Genomic DNA, 20,595 nt, shown 5'->3' with positions numbered 1-20,595 from the left:
ATTGATTTTATTTGGTTCTAAAGATTGAAATAATATTGAAGTTACTGGCACCCACACATCTTTTCAAGTTTTATTAGATTCTAGGGCATAACGTGTGCTATAACTTGTTCACTGAAGTGATTGAGGGAGTCAGTTTAACGCTGCTTTTAACAGTATTCCAGTTATATCGCGGCGTGTCAGCTTAATGTGGGAGGAAAGCCCGAAGTGATGCAGGTATCAGACGTTTACCACTTTGGTGAAACCCACGAGCACGGGCATTGTGCTGACAGACCTAGAACCATGATCAGGGTGAACCCACAATCATAGGTTTCTGGCATGTCTAAGGGATGCAACTCTGCAAAGCACCTTAGATGACTGGGCCACCCATCCCCCGTTCACTGAAGAAGGTGTAGTTAGTTGGAATATGCACGTGATCACAAGCTTCATGTAACCACATGACAACCTCATCTGCTTCTGCACATGCACGTGTCACAAGAATAACTACAAAATACAGTAACAAGACAAACAAGACAAAATCACATGCTGTGATATGACTAAAATAATCTGCATTAAACCCATGTACTCTGTTTCCAGGCCAGCAAGGCTAAGCAACAAGCAGAACTGCAGTGCCTCCAGGACAAGCTGAACCACCAGAAGAGATTCAGTCCATCAACCCCACAGATGACTTCCCCGGAAGGGACTCCACAGCAGACGACAGTGCCAGAGACAGATGTGCCCCAGTGCACACTTGGACATATGACGTTCCCGAGGGCACAGTCGACAGCTAGTGCCACCATGACCCAGGTTGACCTAGGCGAGATTGAACCCACGTTTTACCCAACAATGATGGATGCTTCAAGTGAAGGTTCCCACTCTTCGGGAACAAGTTATCGATTCTCTGACAAGGGTAGCCGACAGTTTCCTCGCACCAGTTTCACAGATTCATCTCCCAACAGCCTACGTCAGTCCCCCAATCACAGTATCCAGGAAAGTTCCATGATGACGTCGCCCCAAGGAAGTCTCGCCCCCTCCCCCAGCAGCACATACTCACAGTCATCAATGAACAGTGCTTCATTCACAGCATCTAGCCCCAGCACAAGGATACATTCACCCTCACAATCAAGCAGGTCTATGTCTGTTCTTCAGAGCAATGTTCCTCATCCAGGCTCCAACTTCTCACCAACTTCTCACACCCATCAATTGCCAATCGCTCAAAGAAACCATCATAATCGTGACTCAGTTCCTCCATCCCCCCATCACCAGCAGCTGTCACCACTCCCATCTTTATCCAATGTGTATTCCCAGCCTGTGTTAGACTATTCGCACAGAGTGGACAGCCTAGTCAGTAATCCTTCATGGGACACCAGTCCTCCGGCCATGTCGAGCCACACTTCAACACAGCCGCACAATCAGCAGATGCCTCTGCCGTCTCCAACAGTAGGCACCATGGACCATGACAGCCTGTCTACACGAATTATTGATGGCAATCGGACAGTTTCTCGGGCAGAGCGCATCAAGATCATAAAGTCTGCCTATGCCAAACTCCCGCTGCACAGCTTTTTTCCAACTTATAATAATGTGCCCCAATCACAACTACAGGACAACCTGTTTACAAGCTGAAAAATTCCATGGAGCATATATTTTCTGTGTCTATACTGTGTTTGAAATCAAGTTCATTTGGTGTTGTTCAGGTTCACACTGAATAGTCATATTACCTATGACCTGTGACCATGCATGGCGTTTGACCCTTGACTTGTGACCATGCGTTACCTTTGACCTTTAACCCGTGACCTTTAACCTGTGACCTTTCGAGAAAATGATGCCACTCCATTGCAAAGAATTGACCCCAATATACAAATGGACCTGACTTTCAAAATATGGATTATTATACGGATATTTTTGGAGAGAAACTTCTGAAATGGCCTTTACACTGTGTTGTGAACCAGTGGTCATGTGCCTCTTGTGACCTTGATAAAAAGGGTCACTGTGATGTCAAGGTTAAGTTCATGACGTTTTGCAAGTATGGAGGTGGGGAGTTTGAATGATCAGTGAATTATACTTCAGATAGATGTCTTATTCTGTCCTTTGGATTAAAGTACATGAAGATCAAGAAATGTGTGATTTTGATAAGTAGGGTGTCTTGTTTTCATTGAATATGAACAGATATTGTTTTGTTTTCTTTTGTGACCATTGTATATTCAATAGTCATCATATTGCAGGAATGTTTTTAGCATTTGTTAAGTGTTTGCTTACCATAAAAATGTCCATGTGATGGTTGATTTATTGATGGTAGTAAGATGTAAATTAATTCCTCTGTTGTCCCGGTTATAGAAATATGAATTCTGATATCAAAAGACTTATATCCAACTTTTACACTTTAATGTTAAAGTTCCCTATCTTGGGAAAAATTGCAATCTCATAGAATGTGAAAAAGCAAAACTATATTGTATCGCTTAGGTGAATGAACTGGAGAAAACAAACTTTGTCAATATGAATGTATACTTAGTGAGTAAGATCCCCAGATATCATGATTTACAATTTCAATTGTATTTCCTGTACTGATAGATATTGTTTCAGATGCAGAGATTAATACCTTTGCCTGTAATTGTCTCTTAAGATAAGCTGGAAGTAGCAATCATTTATACATGCAGTTGTGCTCCTGTGATTACAGGGGATTCAGTTGAAAAACACAACATCAGAAGAAGTATATGAAAATATTACTGTAGAAGAAATATAAACAGCTAAGTTTGGGGATATTTGAGTTGCTGCTTTTACTGTATATGTCATATTTACCACACAGCTGTATTGTTTGGGGGAAACATGCAGGAAACAAGTACAAGAAGAAACAGTACTATCAGATCCTTAATATACAGTAATTGTTAAATATCCTTAAGAAAAATTGACAAAAATTACAAAAGCATATTTTTGAAATGATCTTATAAATGTATCAGTGATTCATCTAGGCTGCTCAGAGGCTGATAACGGCCACAAATCCACAGCAATTTCATGACACAATGTTGTAATACAATGTTAAAAACAATGTCAAAATGCAATGTTGTTATACAATGTTAAAAGACAATGTCAAAATACAATGTTAAAATACAATGTCATAATACAATGTTAAAATACAATGTCATAATACAATGTTAAAATACAATGTCATAATACAATGTTAGAATACAATGTCAAAATACAATGTCATAATACATCGTTAAAATACAATGTTAGAATACAATGTTAGAATATAATGTTAAAAGAAAATGTTAGAATACAATGTTAGAATATAATGTCATAATACAATGTCATAATACAATGTTAAACTATCATTTTAAAATATAATGTCATAATATGATGTTAGAATACAATGTAAAAATACAATGTTACGATACATCAGAAAAAAGATAATAGGTATTTTTCAAAATTTGCCCACCAAAGTCATTTAGTGATCCTGGATAGATCTCTGATGAATCCAAAATATCAACATGTCATGAAAAAAAAGGGGCAATCTGTCACCCTTTACGGAGCAATTCTTTTTTTAAAAAGTAATTAATATGTTGACAAGAGCCTGCCATCTCTGTCATGTACCATGTTCCTGAGGCAAGCCTGTCAAAGCCTAGTTTCTACCCTTGCCACATCAAGGCCACTTTTCTTGCCCCGATCCTGGCGCCACCTTGCGTAGATCAGGAGTTGTGCCCCTTGTAAAGTGAAAAGGCGATATCCAATCAAATCGCTGTTCTTATCCCGTATAGCTTCACAAAAGATGGCAACTACCATACGCGACGACCAAAACGTTCGTGATTTCATTCCTAACACAAGAACATCGTTGGGGGGTTTAGAAAATGAAAAAGCCATATTCCAGCAGTAAATCACTTTCATACGAAGGTGTATCAGTCGTGGATGTTGATTTTATGAATGTTCTCTGATTGGACTATCAATATGTACGATGGTCCAGTCATATTTAGCACAGGAAAGTGGGCTTGGTGTAGCAAGAATAGAAACAGGACTTTGATAAAAAGGCTAGTGGACGCTCTTGCCTCAGAAAGATGGTCCTATACATGATGAGGGCATATTCTGTCATCCATTTGTTACTTTGTATGGAATTTTGTCACTAACTCTTGTAATATTATTCATCTGGCGATGATTAAAGATTGACATGCCTCTTTCAATGTCGGTTCGCCCCGATTATGTTTCTAGGTTTGTCAGCACCATACCCGTGCTCGTGGGTTTCACATAAGTGGTAAACCTCTGGCATCGAAGGTGCTGCAATTTTCTGTGCAGAGTTGCATCCCTTGGGAATGCTGGAAATTGCGAGTGGTTATGTTCATGGGTTCGAATCCTGCTTAACACTGATTATGTTTCTGGGTTTGTCAGCAACATACTTTGCTCGTGGGTTTCACATAAGTGGTAAACGTCTGAGACCTGCATCACTTCGGCTTTCCTCCCACATTAAGCTGACACGCTGTGATATGACTGGAATACTGTTAAAAGTGGCATTAAACCCAACTCACTCACTCACTCACTCACTCTTTCAATGTCAGACACACTGATGCTACTGTGGTCACACGATTAATGTCTTTCACTCACAATTCCACAAGGATACTCGAGGTCAAAAATGAGAACTGTATTCAATACAAGCATGAAGGCAATGTTTAGAACTTTCAGTCCCATGTTTTTCTCATCCCGATGCTATGTCTCACGGGGGCAAGTGTGTCTTTGATGGAATGCTGGAGGGAGATAAGTGATGATGAATCAGTTGATGGTGTATGAGTCAGACCCTTGTATTTTGATGTCAGTTGTTTATTGTTAGGAGATTATCAGAATTTATTTTATATTTACAACTCTGTCCTCAGAGTTAAGTTGTGTTTACATCGTGTCAGCTGATACCAGGGTCTAGTTGACTTATTTTGAATTAGCTGATACCAGAGTCTAGTTGACTTATATTGAAGTAGCTGATACCAGGGTCTTGTTGACTTATATTGAATTAGCTGATACCAGGGTCTAGTTGACTTACATGGAATGAGCTGATACCAGCGTCTAGTTGACTTATATTGAATTAGCTGATACCAGGGTCTAGTTGACTTATATTGAATGAGCTGATACCAGGGTCTAGTTGACTTATATTGAATGAGCTGATACCAGGGTCTAGTTGACTTATATTGAATGAGCTGATACCAGGGTCTAGTTGACTTATATTGAATGAGCTGATACCAGGGTCTAGTTGACTTATATTGAATTAGCTGATACTGGGGTCTAGTTGACTTATATTGAATTAGCTGATGCCAGGGTCTAGTTGACTTACATTGAATGAGCTGATACTGGGGTCTAGTTGACTTATATTGAATTAGCTGATACCAGGGTCTAGTTGACTTATATTGAATTAGCTGATACTGAGGTCTAGTTGACTTATATTGAATTAGCTGATACCAGGGTCTAGTTGACTTATATTGAATTAGCTGATACCAGGGTCCAGTTGACTTATTTTGAATTAGCTGATACTGGGGTCTAGTTGACTTATATTGAATGAGCTGATACCAGGGTCTAGTTGACTTATATTGAATAAGCTGATACCAGGGTCTAGTTGACTTATATTGAATTAGCTGATACCAGGGTCTAGTTGACTTATATTGAATGAGCTGATACTGGGACTCTAGTTGACTTATATTGAATTAGCTGATACTGGGGTCTAGTTGACATATTGAATTAGCTGATACTGGGGTCTAGTTGACTTACATTGAATTAGCTGATACCAGGGTCTAGTTGACTTATATTGAATTAGCTGATACTGAGGTCTAGTTGACTTATATTGAATGAGCTGATACCAGGGTCTAGTTGACTTATATTGAATTAGCTGATACCAGGGTCTAGTTGACTTATATTGAATTAGCTGATACCAGGGTCAAGTTTATTTATATTGAATTAGCTGATACTGGGGTCTAGTTGACTTACATTGAATTAGCTGATACCAGGGTCTAGTTGACTTACATTGAATTAGCTGATACCAGGGTCTAGTTGACTTATATTGAATTAGCTGATACTGGGGTCTAGTTGACATATTGAATTAGCTGATACTGGGGTCTAGTTGACTTACATTGAATTAGCTGATACCAGGGTCTAGTTGACTTATATTGAATTAGCTGATACCAGGGTCCAGTTGACTTATATTGAATTAGCTGATACTGGGGTCTAGTTGACTTACATTGAATTAGCTGATACCAGGGTCTAGTTGACTTACATTGAATTAGCTGATACCAGGGTCTAGTTGACTTATATTGAATTAGCTGATACTGGGGTCTAGTTGACATATTGAATTAGCTGATACTGGGGTCTAGTTGACTTACATTGAATTAGCTGATACCAGGGTCTAGTTGACTTATATTGAATTAGCTGATACTGAGGTCTAGTTGACTTATATTGAATGAGCTGATACCAGGGTCTAGTTGACTTATATTGAATTAGCTGATACCAGGGTCTAGTTGACTTACATTGAATTAGCTGATACCAGGGTCTAGTTGACTTATATTGAATTAGCTGATACCAGGGTCTAGTTGACTTATATTGAATTAGCTGATACTGGGGTCTAGTTGACTTATATTGAATTAGCTGATACTGGGGTCTAGTTGACTTATATTGAATGAGCTGATACTGGGGTCTAGTTGACTTACATTGAATTAGCTGATACCAGGGTCTAGTTGACTTACATTGAATGAGCTCATACCAGGGTCTAGTTGACTTATATTGAATTAGCTGATACTGGGGTCTAGTTGACTTATATTGAATTAGCTGATACTGGGGTCTAGTTGACTTATATTGAATTAGCTGATACTGGGGTCTAGTTGACTTATATTGAATGAGCTGATACTGGGGTCTAGTTGACTTACATTGAATTAGCTGATACCAGGGTCTAGTTGACTTACATTGAATTAGCTCATACCAGGGTCTAGTTGACTTATATTGAATTAGCTGATACTGGGGTCTAGTTGACTTATCGTACATACAATTAGTTGATAACAGGGTTTAGTTGACTTACATTGGCTTGCTGACTTGTTTGAAGTATGTCATCGATCCCAATTGCATGGATCGCATGGGGTTCAAATGACTTACATAGCATTAACTGATACCAGGGTTTTCAAAACTGACAATCTGTTTGTTCTGATTCCAATGACGAACGAATTAGTTCACTTTTAATGTACATTTCTGGTGTCCCCTGCTGTCATATTGCTGGAATATTGCCCAAAGCGGCGTAAACCCCTCCTCACTCACTTACTTGTAATGTAAAGGCTTAGTAGTGCCCTTTATAGTTCATTCAATTCGTTTGCAAGCAGTGTGGGAGTTGGATCAGGGCCCACTTGCACAAAGCGATCTTAGCGCTACGACTATTGTAAGCCTATGTTAAAGCATGGGAGTTAAGATCATCTTAGGGCTAAGATCGCTTTGTGCAAGTGGGCCCAGAAGGAAAGGGTGAAGAAGTCCTATTAAGTTTAGTCGGCATAATTTCCTCTATAGTCATTGACACATTTGTTTAACTAATGCATTGATGCACTTTATTTTTTATTTTTTATTTTTCTTTAGTCCTTGTCCCAAGATGTATGCTCCATTATAAAGTTGAAAAGCATAATCATTTTATTTTAAGTTTAAACCCAATACAATTTTATACAGTTCAAGAGACTGATAATGTCAATATGTTTACAATTAAGTTGCATGGGGAATGGGGAGTATAAAAAAGTCTTTTTATCCTATATCGATCATACTCTTGAACTGCTTCCTAAAAGTCATCCTGTCTTGCCAGATTAAATAACTTGATATTAATTATAAATGTCAGTGCAGACCCATCTCCTAGGTGATTGGATGGCCTCATGGTTATAGTCTTCGCTTGTCAAGACCAGGGTTTGATTCCACACTTGGGTATGGGTGAAGGCCATTCCTTTGATGTTGCTTGATCATCGCACGGGATACTGGTGGCCTGTTCTGCCTGGAATCCCCAAGGGGAGATAAGCATGGGATACTGGTGGCCTGTTCTGCCTGGAATCCCCAAGGGGAGATAAGCATGGGATACTGGTGGCCTGTTCTGCCTGGAATCCCCAAGGGGAGATAAGCATGGGATACTGGTGGCCTGTTCTGCCTGGAATCCCCAAGGGGAGATAAGCATGCGATACTGGTGGCCTGTTCTGCCTGGAATCCCTAAGGGGAGATAAGCATGGGATACTGGTGGCCTGTTCTGCCTGGTATCCCCAAGGGGAGATAAGCATGGGATACTGGTGGCCTGTTCTGCCTGGAATCCCCAAGGGGAGATAAGCATGGGATACTGGTGGCCTGTTCTGCCTGGAATCCCCAAGGGGAGATAAGCATGGGATCGTGATGACCTGTTCTGCCTGGAATCCCCAAGGGGAGATAAGCATGGGATACTGGTGGCCTGTTCTGCCGTGAATCCCCAAGGGGAGATAAGCATGGGATACTGGTGGCCTGTTCTGCCTGTAATCCCCAAGGGGAGATAAGCATGGGATACTGGTGGCCTGTTCTGCCTGGAATCCCTAAGGGGACATAAGCATGGGATACTGGTGGCCTGTTCTGCCTGGAATCCCCAAGGGGACATAAGCATGGGATGGGGAATGGTATTAAACACCATACATTGTTTAAAATGGATTGGCCCAGTGGTGTTAGGTGCTGCAATTGGTTTTACAGAGTTGTGTCCCCTAAGGGGGCACGGGTGGCCCAGTAATCTAAGGTTCCGCAATTCGCTGTGCAGTTGCGTTCCTTGGGCACGCCAGAAACCTATGATTGTGAGTTCGAATCCCGGTTCAACCCGATTATGTTTCTAGGTTTGGCAGCACCATACCCGTGCTCGTGGGTTTCACCGAAGTGGTAAACGTCTAAGACCTCATCACTTCGGGCTTTCCCCCCACATCAAGCTGACACGCTGTGTTATAAATTGAATACTGTTAAATAGTCGTTAAACACAACTCACTCACTCACTCACTCACTCACTTGTGTCCTCTAAGTGTGCCAGAAACCTGTGATCGTGAGTTCAAATCCGGGTTTGCCCAGATTATGTTTCTTGGTTTGTCTGCACCATATCCTTTTCAACAAAGTGCTTAATAAGGCCTTAGACCTACATCATTTCGGTCTTTCCTCCAACATCAGACTGGCATGCAGTGATATAACTTAAATACTGTACACACAGGCTTGAACCCCAAATTACTCCTAAAGACGTTTTTATCGCAATGAAAGTTTTCTCACTTATGCTTTCAATATGTTTTTATTTCTTTTGTGTTTCTTTTGGGGGACAGTATACAGTTTGTTTTCAGTATTCAATCTTCATCTGAGTAATTCCTCGGTGATTTTGGGACCAAGTTCTCAATGTATATTGTTGCATATATTTATTTGTTGTATTCATCATATGTTATATTTCTAGTTCCTGAATCATGCACACACATTCATCATGCCAAAAATATTTTTTCATGAGATACTTTGTTGAAATATATTCTATATTTTTGTTGTTACGTGAAAAATATATTTCCAAAACAAGATGTACATGTATATTTAACAATATGTTTGCTAATTAGAACATGACAAGTGAATTAATGTTTGCATCATTTTAGATAAGAAAATAAATGAATTGTTCATGAATAAATGTTTTACATTTTACTCATCTTCGTTGTTTTTATCATTAGAGGTATCAAGTGAATCTGTACCAGTGAAGATCCGGGTTACAAATTGGTCTTCAGCAACCCATGCTTTGGGATCGGGTGGTCAGGCCTGCTGACTTGGTTGATGCATGTCATCGTATTCCAATTGCGTGGATCGATGCTCATGATGCCAATCACTGGAATGTCTGGTCCTGACTAGGTTATTTACAGACCGCCGTCATATAGCTGCAATATTGTGCGGCGTTAAACAAACAACAAATAAACAAACAATAAACAAAACCATGTGGAGATCGACACAAAAGTGGCTCATAATTGTTTTCTATAATATGTTTCACGATAAACGATTTTTGAAACTTTCACAATAAGGCAGTTCATAAAAAACTAACATCTTTCAAAGAACAACGACGTAGAACATCCCATACTATGGAATCCCAGAAGAGACATCAATACATGACACTGTGTATGGATAGAAACTTCTTTCATTCTTCGTCACGACGTTTCAGAGCTCCTTCGTCAGGTGAATGCTCTCACTTATAGCCTCATCTCCATGTTGATGTCGAATGAAGTCTTTGATAGGCATTTAGAAGTTGGGTTGGTTGGTTGGTTTAACGCCGCACTCAGCAATATTCCAGCTATATGACGGCGGTCTGTTAATAATCGAGTCTGGACCAGACATTCCAGTCATTAATATCATGATCATCGATCCACGCAATTGGGATCGATGACATGCATCAACCAAGTCAGCGAGCCTGAGCACCCGATCCCGTGTGTCGCCTTTTACGACAAGCATAGTCACCTTTACGGCAAGCATGGGTTGCTGAAGACCTATTCTATCCGGGAATCTTCACGGGTCTAGAAGTTGGGAGAACATGAGCAAATGGCACTGTTTATGGATAGCAAGCCCTTTCATTCTTTGCCGCGATGTTTCAGAGCTACTTCTTGCTCCTTCATCAGGTGAATCAGTGTCATTTATTCATGTTCTCCCAACTTCTAAATGCCTACCAAGGACTATCAGTGACATTGTCCCGTTGTCGTCAATAAAAAAACCCCCAAGCAACAAGTGTCAAAATTAATCAAAGTGCGACACCGCGACATTTTGACCATTTGTCGCATTGTCGCGCTTTGAATATTAATATTTTTCACTTTTACCAAAGGACGACAATGAGACAACGCGACATATTTTGAAAAAATGTCGCTAAGATTCCTTTGTGAAACAGGGCCGGAGAAAGACACATTCGTGACTAAAATATATCATAATAATGTTATGAAATAGAACCGTACACAGTTCCTAAATTCAAAATGATGAATTCCCTATTTTGATTTGTACCATGTCATGCTTGTTCAGGTGAACATTTGACTAGCCTTTGCATGTGTTTGTGACGGGTGCCATTGTGGGACAGTATACTCTCAACCTTTCGCGAACACCTGGTACCATCACTGTTTGATAGAGATTAATAAATATATGCTTACGATATAGTCGGAATCGGACAATTTACTGTTTTTAAAAGAGATTTCTTATGAAAATGAAATGTTTATAACGTTTATGTTTAGTTTATGTATTATGCTACAGTTTGAATCATACACAGGACTCGGCATTTAGCAGATATGTGTTATGATTGTGGAAATGGTTTTGTCGCACTTATTTAATTATTCTGACCAGAAATAGAACATGAGTTTCTGCAATGTAATCCCAGATGAGCAACCCGCTGGGCAAACCTGTCTCAACCAACGTTGTCATTAAACCTACCGGAAATTAAGCCGATGTTAAGATACACTTCATCATGTAGCAAAAGTATTAAGCCTGAGTTGATTGTGTTGCTGATTACGCACTCGCCAATAAGGAGTGAGTGAGTTGGGTTTAACGCCGCTTTTAACAGTATTCCAGTTATATCGCTGCGTGTCAGATCAATGTGGGAGGAAAGCCCGAAGTGATGCAGGTCATGGACATTTACCACTTCAGAGAAACCCACGAGCACGGGTATGATGCTGACAAACCTAGAAACATCATCGGGGTGAACCGGGATTCGAACCCACAATCATAGGTTTCTGGCGTGCCCAAGGGACGCAACTCTGCACAGCGAATCGCGGCGCCTTAGACGACTGAGCCACCCGTGCCAAAAGGAAGTTATCGTGCAGACAAACCTCCCCTGTGTGCTGCTCAAAGAGTGTGTATATATGTTGAAATATGTGTGTTGACCATGTTTAATATACCAGTATATCTATAAGTAAAATCAGATCCACTTCTTAAAGCGACGTTTTATCGTGTGTGACAAGGCCGTGGGTCAGACCCACCTTTGTTATGTCAGTTGTATCGTGTGTTACATGGCATTGGAACCGATCCACCTTTGCTGTCAGTTGTATCGTGTGTGACATGGCAGTGGGACAGACCCACCTTTGCTGTCAGTTATATCTTGTGTGACATGGCAGCGGGACAGACCCACCTTTGCTGTCAGTTGTATCGTGTGTAACATGGCAGTGGGACAGACCCACCTTTGCTGTCAGTTGTATCGTGTGTGACATGGCAGCGGGACAGATCCACCTTTGCTGTCAGTTATATCTTGTGTGACATGGCAGCGGGACAGATCCACCTTTGCTGTCAGTTATATCTTGTGTGACATGGCAGTGGGACAGATCCACCTTTGCTGTCAGTTGTATCGTGTGTAACATGGCAGTGGGACAGACCCACCTTTGCTGTCAGTTGTATCGCGTATGACATGGCAGCGGGACAGATCCACCTTTGCTGTCAGTTATATCTTGTGTGACATGGCAGTGGGACAGATCCACCTTTGCTGTCAGTTATATCTTGTGTGACATGGCAGTGGGACAGATCCACCTTTTCTGTCAGTTGTATCTTGTGTGACATGGCAGTGGGACAGATCCACCTTTGCTGTCAGTTATATCTTGTGTGACATGGCAGTGGGACAGATCCACCTTTGCTGTCAGTTGTATCGTGTGTGACATGGCAGTGGGACAGATCCACCTTTGCTGTCAGTTGTATCGCGTATGACATGGCAGTGGGACAGATCCACCTTTGCTGTCAGTTGTATCGTGTGTAACATGGCAGTGGGACAGATCCACCTTTGCTGTCAGTTGTATCGTGTGTGACATGGCAGTGGGACAGATCCACCTTTGCTGTCAGTTGTATCGTGTGTAACATGGCAGTGGGACAGATCCACCTTTGCTGTCAGTTGTATCGTGTGTGACATGGCAGCGGGACAGATCCACCTTTGCTGTCAGTTGTATCGTGTGTGACATGGCAGTGGGACAGATCCACCTTTGCTGTCAGTTGTATCGCGTATGACATGGCAGTGGGACAGATCCACCTTTGCTGTCAGTTGTATCGTGTGTAACATGGCAGTGGGACAGATCCACCTTTGCTGTCAGTTGTATCGTGTGTGACATGGCAGTGGGACAGATCCACCTTTGCTGTCAGTTGTATCGTGTGTAACATGGCAGTGGGACAGATCCACCTTTGCTGTCAGTTATATCGTGTGTGACATGGCAGTGGGACAGATCCACCTTTGATGTCAGTTGTATCGTGTGTGACATGGCAGTGGGACCGATCCACCTTTTCTGTCAGTTGTATCTTGTGTGACATGGCAGTGGGACAGATCCACCTTTGCTGTCAGTTGTATCGTGTGTGACATGGCAGTGGGACAGATCCACCTTTGATGTCAGTTGTATCGTGTGTGACATGGCAGTGGGACCGATCCACCTTTGCTGTCAGTTATATCGTGTGTAACATGGCAGTGGGACAGTTCAACCTTTGCTGTCAGTTATATCGTGTGTGACATGGCAGTGGGACATATCCACCTTTGCTGTGTCAGTTGTATCGTGTGTGACATGGCAGTGGGACCGATCCACCTTTGCTGTCAGTTATATCGTGTGTGACATGGCAGTGGGACAGATCCACCTTTGATGTCAGTTGTAACGTGTGTTACATGGCAGTGGGACAGATCCACCTTTGCTGTCAGTTGTATCGTGTGTAACATGGCAGTGGGACAGACCCACCTTTGCTGTCAGTTGTATCGCGTATGACATGGCAGCGGGACAGATCCACCTTTGCTGTCAGTTATATCTTGTGTGACATGGCAGTGGGACAGATCCACCTTTGCTGTCAGTTATATCGTGTGTGACATGGCAGTGGGACAGATCCACCTTTGATGTCAGTTGTATCGTGTGTGACATGGCAGTGGGACCGATCCACCTTTGCTGTCAGTTATATCGTGTGTAACATGGCAGTGGGACAGTTCAACCTTTGCTGTCAGTTATATCGTGTGTGACATGGCAGTGGGACAGATCCACCTTTGCTGTGTTGGTAAGACGCAGCTGGGAGTCGAACCACCGGGCAGACGCTCTATCCACTATACCACGGAGACAGTCCCATTGCAATGTATCGATGCCTTGATCACTTGTTGCACCCATAGTGCAGACTGTACATACCCACGTTGGTATCCTCAAGCGACTTCTTGTTCGGGTATAGGTGGTTAGCCAAGTGTTTAAAGCGTTCGCTTGACACCGAAGACCCGGGGTTCGATTCCCATATTGGCCAATTTCTGGGGTTCCCAAGCCATCATAGTGTTGTGATATTGTGAAAAGAGTCGTAAAATCAAACTCACGCACTCACTTGAAGGACGGGCAAAAGAATAGAACAGGCAATAGTTTTAAAAGACGATGAAGTTTATAGATGTCACATTTCCATAACTCCCTGCACTTCCGTTTGCTCAGCAATGCCACAGGAGTTATCCTCCCTTGATCAGTGTTTTGAACAACGTATACGTGTGAGAGAATCGTCCCCCCCATATATATATATATATATATATATATATATATATATATATATTCCAGATGCTACTAAACACGCATTGGGACTTACGGCATAACACAGCATGACTGAACACATTTAACTTATGTTGGGTATGTCTTTAGATGAAAGACATATGTAAAGTCAAAAATATTCCTGAGGGATTCTTTGACCGAAGTACTTGAAATCCTACGCGCATTTTGATTGGTTTGTCTTTTTTTCGCACATAACATTCATCGATAGGGAGACGAGTCTTGCAGGTTACGGAAATGGGCGAGTGGCGACGAATGCCGTGATACAGCTGGATAAATGATGACTTTGACGTAAAAGAAATACATACATACATAAATAAAACATTATGGTGATCTGTCTGCCCCCTTTGGGCTGGAATGGTGTTGTCATTCGTGTGTTGTCATTGTATCATCGGAAACACGCACTCACGAATACGCATGTGCGCTCTACAGTTCCCTCTGTTGTTTCAACGATGTTCTTGAATTTATCGACTTTGATCGGTGGAGAAAAAGTATGTACAGTTTTTGTACTGACCAGTTTGGGTACTTTACAAAACGGAAACGTTTCGTTGTTGCTGAATCACACCGTAGGCCAGTGTGGATATGCAGCAGTTGTTGGGAACACACAGCCTCAATCAGTGTCGGTTATTGGATGAGCAACCAGGGACGGTTCTCTAGTTGACCGCATCTCCATTCTGCTGTTGATAATCAGTTGTATACTTACAGGGCACAAGTCTTTTGAACACAGCAATAATGGCAATAATTGTCAAAAGGATAATACCGCAGTCTGCGCCGAATGTCACGCGAGGTCCAAATGAATAATAAATCTGGGAAACGAATATTGGCCCCAAGGTCCTGGCGAGGCTGCCAGACGCTGTCAACCAGCCCATCCACGTACCCTGGATAAAAGTAATAATAAAAATAATAATGATAATAAAAATAATAATGCCGAAGACGAGTGAGTAAATCTCTTTTCAACCCCACCTCCCACAGCAACTATAACTGATAGTCTGACGACGATATCCTTGACTACTACTACTACTACTACTACTACTACCAGGTCTACTACTTCTAGTGACGACGACGATGATAGAAATGATTACTACTTCCACTATTCCTACTACTCCTAACACAAGTGACAAGGACGATGATAGCCACGGTTACTACTACGTCTACAACAAAAACTACTACTACTACTACTTCTACTACTACTACAACTACTACTAATGGCGACAACAACAGCGTCGCTGATGCCTTTTTGGTAATGCGTTTTATCAGCAGTGAAAATTATGATAAAACATCACATTTACACTGATTGCAGCAAAGTGCCAGTCAACATCAGTGGGTTTGGGAGACACAACCATGGATATATATTCACGTCATTAACGTTAAACCTCGTGGTTAAAGCGTTCGCTCGTCACGCCGAAGACTCGGGTTCGATTCCCCACAAGGTACAATGTGTGAAGCCTATTTCTGGTGTCCCCCGCCGTGATATTGCTGACATATTCCTAAGCGCGACCTAAAACCCCTATCACCCACTCATTCACTCACTCACTGGAATAAACGAAACAAATAACACAACAAACCTTGACTCACCTGTGGTTTAGGACCAAGTATTTTGGAGAAGAGCGTATAACACATGACGTTTGCCGCCGGGTACCCAGCTGAGATTATGATACAGCCAACAATGTACTGGGCCAGATACACTGGTGGCGTGTGGTTACACCAGTCCATGGTTGCTGGGCAACCAACAGGTTCTACTGTTGTTGAAATGTTGCTGTGAGGCGTCGACGTCATATTGCTTACAGTTGTAGAATACGTTGATACTATGTGTCCCGTGGTGTGTGTCGGCGTTGATGTAGTTGCTGTTGCTGCTGTTGCTGCTGTTGACAGGATAGCGTCTGTGATGGTTGTCGTGGCTTCGGTTGTAGTAAACGTCTCGGCAGTAGACAGGATAGCGTCTGTGATGGTTGTCGTGGCTTCGGTTGTTGTAAACGTCTCGGCAGTAGACAGGATAGCGTCCGTGATGGTTGTCGTGGCTTCGGTTGTTGTAAACGTCTCGGCAGTAGACAGGATAGCGTCTGTGATGGTTGTCGTGGCTTTGGTTGTAGTAAACGTCTCGGCAGTAGACAGGATAGCGTCCGTGATGGTTGTCGTGGCTTTGGTTGTAGTAAACGTCTCGGCAGTAGACAGGATAGCGTCCGTGATGGTTGTCGTGGCTTTGGTTGTAGTCTCCGCAGTCGAAATGACGGCGTCTGCGATGTTTGACGTTAACGTTGCTGCAGTTCCTATCGAAGCTTCGGTGACTAGCGACGATGCGTCTCCCATCGTCCTCATCGTCAACGGTGCAATCGTCGTATTCACTGCTGACAATGCGGTCGTCACATTATCTACCAACATGGTCAGGATACCGCTGTCGGCATGGTTACTGAGTTGAGACATGATACCTTCGAGCGTACGGTTTCCCACTCCTGTCGGCTTGATTGTGTGACTCGTCATCATCACTGTACCAAAGGAAATAAAACTTTAGTCAGTGTGCCGCGTACATGTACTAACTAATTCAAAGAATGATTGACTTGGGTGTAAATAAGTGAGTGAGTGAGTATGGTTTTACGTAGCTTTTAGCGATATTCCAGCAATATCCCATGTCGGAATTCGAACCCGGGTCTTCGGCGTGGCGAGCGAACGCTTTCACCACTAGGCTACCCGACCACCCCGGGTGTAAATAAAAGCAACATAACCATTTCCATAACCATAGTGAGTGAGTGAGTTGGGTTTAAGGCCGCTTTTAACAGTGTTCCAGTTATATCACGACGTGTCAGCTTAATGTGGGAGATCGTCACGATATGGCTGAAATACTGTCGATGTGACGTTAAATATTAACTCACTCACTCACTAATGTTTGAGGAAAGCCCGAAGTTATGCAGGTCTCAGACGTTTACCACTTCGGTGAAACCCAAGAGCAGGGGCATGTTGCTGACAAAACCTAGAAACATAATCGGGGCGAACCGGGATTCGAACCCACAATCATAGGTTTCTGGCGTGCTCAAGGGACGCAACTCTGCACAGCGAATCGCGGCGCCTTAGACGACTGGGCCACCTGCCCGTGGCAAGAATGCCTGTAGGTACACAGTATGACTTGTCGATAGAGTGGCGTTCACGTAGTTGTTATGACCATGGCGATTTTGTGTCAATGTTACCGACGGCGTGGGCCATTAGGGTTAGGGTTCGATCATTAACGTGCCGCAGTGATAAAACTTGCTTACAGTTGACTGTGATATAAAACCACATAAACGCACTTCTATCGCAGTGATAGGTGGCCATTAACTCATTTTGGGTCATTATACCAATAATACAGTCTTATAAGTTTTACAAGTGTATACGAATGTAAATTCTTTTAACCGACCGACCAATACATTTTCATTTTCTGTGGGGCCTGTGAATTTTGTTAGAAACAGAATCTTTTTTCCACTGCATACACACAATCGACCCGTAGCAACCCATGCTTGCCGTGAAAGGCAACTATGCTTGTCGTAAGAGGCGACTAACGGGATCCGGTGGTCAGGCTCGCTGACTTGGTTGATGCATGGCATCGTATCCCAATTGCGTAGATCGATGCTCATGATGTCAATCACAAGGCTGTCTTGTCCAGGCTCGTTTATTTACAGACCGCCGTCATATAGCTGGAATATTGCTGAATGCGGCGTAAAATAACAAACCAACCATACTGATTCGTCAAATGAATGTATTTATTCCTATAATAAGCTTTATTACACTTTCAAACTACGGGAGAATCACATACAACCATGATTTGATTAAAGTCAAGTCTCGGGGCGAACGGGGATTCGAACCCACAGTCATAGGTTTCTGGCGTGCCCAAGGGACGCAACTCTGCACAGCGAATCGCGGCGCCTTAGACGACTGGGCCACCCGTGCCCCCCACTACCACCACCACCACCCATAACCATAAGAAATAGGGATGGGATTTGTGATTAGTGGTCACAAAATGCAATACACCAGCTGAAATATATTCTGCCGATAATACTGGACAGGTACATCGATCGTCCAGTCCAGACACGTAAGTGAAACATTGCCCAAGAAAAATATCGGTCAAAATCAGGCAAATGTTAGTGTATTGGTATCAAAATGAATACAAAGAAACAAAACAACAGACGTAAAAACCAATATCACGACGGGGGACACCAGAAATGGGCTTCACACAATTTACACATGTTGGAATCGAACCCTGGTCTGGAGTATGGCGGCGAGTGCTTTTACCACTAGGCTCCCTCAACGCCCCTAAAACCGATAACTGGTGGATCCAGGGGAGGTGCGCACCCCATCCCTATTTTCAGGGGGCTTATATGTTAACTACTCCCTCGACTATGTCACTTCATGTTGGGACCCGTGAAGATCCGGGATAGAATTGGTCTTCAGCAACCCATGCTTGCCGTAAAAGGCGACTATGTTTGTCGTAAAAGGCGAGTAACGGGATCGGGTGGTCAGGCTCGCTGACTTGGTTGATGCATGTCAACTATCCCAATTGCGTGGATCGATGCTCAAGATGTCAATCACTGGATTGTCTGGTCCAGACTCGATTATTTCCAGACCACCGTCATATAGTTGGAATACTGCTGAGTGCGGCGTTAAACAACAAACATATAAAAAAAACTTCGTGTTGGGTATTATGCTCACCCATCCATCATGTTTCAATTGAGTTTTGAATATTTTTATCAGTAGCTCTGCACCATGTTTTCAAAATCGGTTAGCAATAACGCAGAATCAAACAGACTGGATAGATTTTACTGTTTCCCAGTGTCTGCATGGCGATCCAGTTATAATGCCACATGAAAGGGCTATGTCTCGGAAATGCACTCATTACATCTTAAGATGAAGATACACATGAGATGTGCGTCACGAGTAATAAATGGAAGAACTACCAAGTTCCCCGTCAGTCTCACCTGCCGGTGCTCTCACCGGGAGCCCATCTCCCCACGGAAGTTGAACAAAGTATCCAAAGAAGCACAGGACAAATCCCATGATTAGAAGGTAGCGTTCGTTTATCCTGACAAAAAGAAAGGCAGTATATTATTCAAGTTACTATTTCTGGAAATTCAGGCTTTCAATGAGTCTTCAAGTGAATAGCATCTATTCTATACATGATCACCTTATTGAATCGCTGATGATATCTGATGTTGCCATGGTTACCTAAAGTCCTCACCATTTGAAATAGAATCAAGACATGTCGCGGTGATTAATCAATGGAGATAGCTGCATGTGTGCCAATACTTCTAATGTGAAAACAGGCCATTCCGCCGATAAGGAATATTACTTACAGTAATGACAAAAAATGCAAAGTGCGCTTTTAAAAAAATATGTCTATTTTGCTAGCGATAGACCACGTCATTGAGTTTTGATCACGTGGTTACAATCTGGATAGAAACCGGCAGATGAAGCTGCGAACTTAATGGCCTACCTTCTATTGACAGATTGTTGAGAGTGGGGAACAAGGCTTTCCTTTTGTTAACAGATTGTTGAGAGTTGGGAACAAGGCCTACCTTCTGTTGACAGATTGTTGAGAGTGGGGAACAAGGCCTACCTTCTGTTGACAGATTGTTGAGAGTGGGGACCATGGCCTACCTTCTGTTGACAGATTGTTGAGAGTGGGGAACAAGGCCTACCTTCTGTTGACAGATTGTTGAGAGTGGGGAACAAGGCCTTCCTTCTGTTGACAGATTGTTGAGAGTGGGGAACAAGGCCTACCTTCTGTTGACAGATTGTTGAGAGTGGGGAACAAGGCCTTCCTTCTGTTGACAGATTGTTGAGAGTGGGGAACAAGGCCTTCCTTCTGTTGACAGATTGTTGAGAGTGGGGAACAAGGCCTTCCTTCTGTTGACAGATTGTTGAGAGTGGGGAACAAGGCCTACCTTCTGTTGACAGATTGTTGAGAGTGGGGAACAATGCCTACCTTCTGTTGACAGATTGTTGAGAGTGGGGAACAAGGCCTACCTTCTGTTGACAGATTGTTGAGAGTGGGGAACAAGGCCTACCTTCTGTTGACAGATTGTTGAGAGTGGGGAACAAGGCCTACCTTCTGTTGACAGATTGTTGAGAGTGGGGAACAAGGCCTTCCTTCTGTTGACAGATTGTTGAGAGT

The 20,595-nt window shown here is 42.7% G+C and overlaps 2 protein-coding genes across 3 annotated transcripts in view; one reads left to right on the top strand and one right to left on the bottom strand.

Moving 5' to 3' along the window:
* The window catches only part of LOC124143674 (hypoxia-inducible factor 1-alpha-like), a 106,745-nt gene extending 98,564 nt beyond the window's left edge, over window positions 1-8,181 (top strand). The window contains exon 13 of the mRNA XM_048387430.1: window positions 574-8,181. Coding sequence (XP_048243387.1) covers window positions 574-1,599 — 1,026 coding nt within the window. The 3' untranslated portion in view covers window positions 1,600-8,181. The remainder of the gene's footprint in view (window positions 1-573) is intronic.
* A 6,100-nt stretch (window positions 8,182-14,281) lies between these two features.
* Window positions 14,282-20,595, bottom strand: part of LOC124143672 (major facilitator superfamily domain-containing protein 8-like) — a 29,220-nt gene continuing 22,906 nt past the window's right edge. For both annotated transcript variants that reach the window (XM_046512698.2, XM_046512699.2), the window contains exons 8-10: window positions 19,400-19,503; window positions 16,035-16,942; window positions 14,282-15,337 (exon numbers count right to left, since the gene is read on the bottom strand). In XM_046512698.2, the coding sequence (XP_046368654.2) occupies window positions 15,113-15,337; window positions 16,035-16,942; window positions 19,400-19,503 (1,237 nt within the window). In that variant the 3' untranslated portion in view covers window positions 14,282-15,112. The remainder of the gene's footprint in view (window positions 15,338-16,034; window positions 16,943-19,399; window positions 19,504-20,595) is intronic.

The sequence above is a fragment of the Haliotis rufescens genome, unplaced genomic scaffold (assembly GCF_023055435.1).
Source record: "Haliotis rufescens isolate VD_foot unplaced genomic scaffold, xgHalRufe1.0.p SCAF_7, whole genome shotgun sequence".
NCBI lineage: Eukaryota > Metazoa > Mollusca > Gastropoda > Lepetellida > Haliotidae > Haliotis > Haliotis rufescens.
This window is presented reverse-complemented; position numbering and strand designations above follow the sequence as displayed.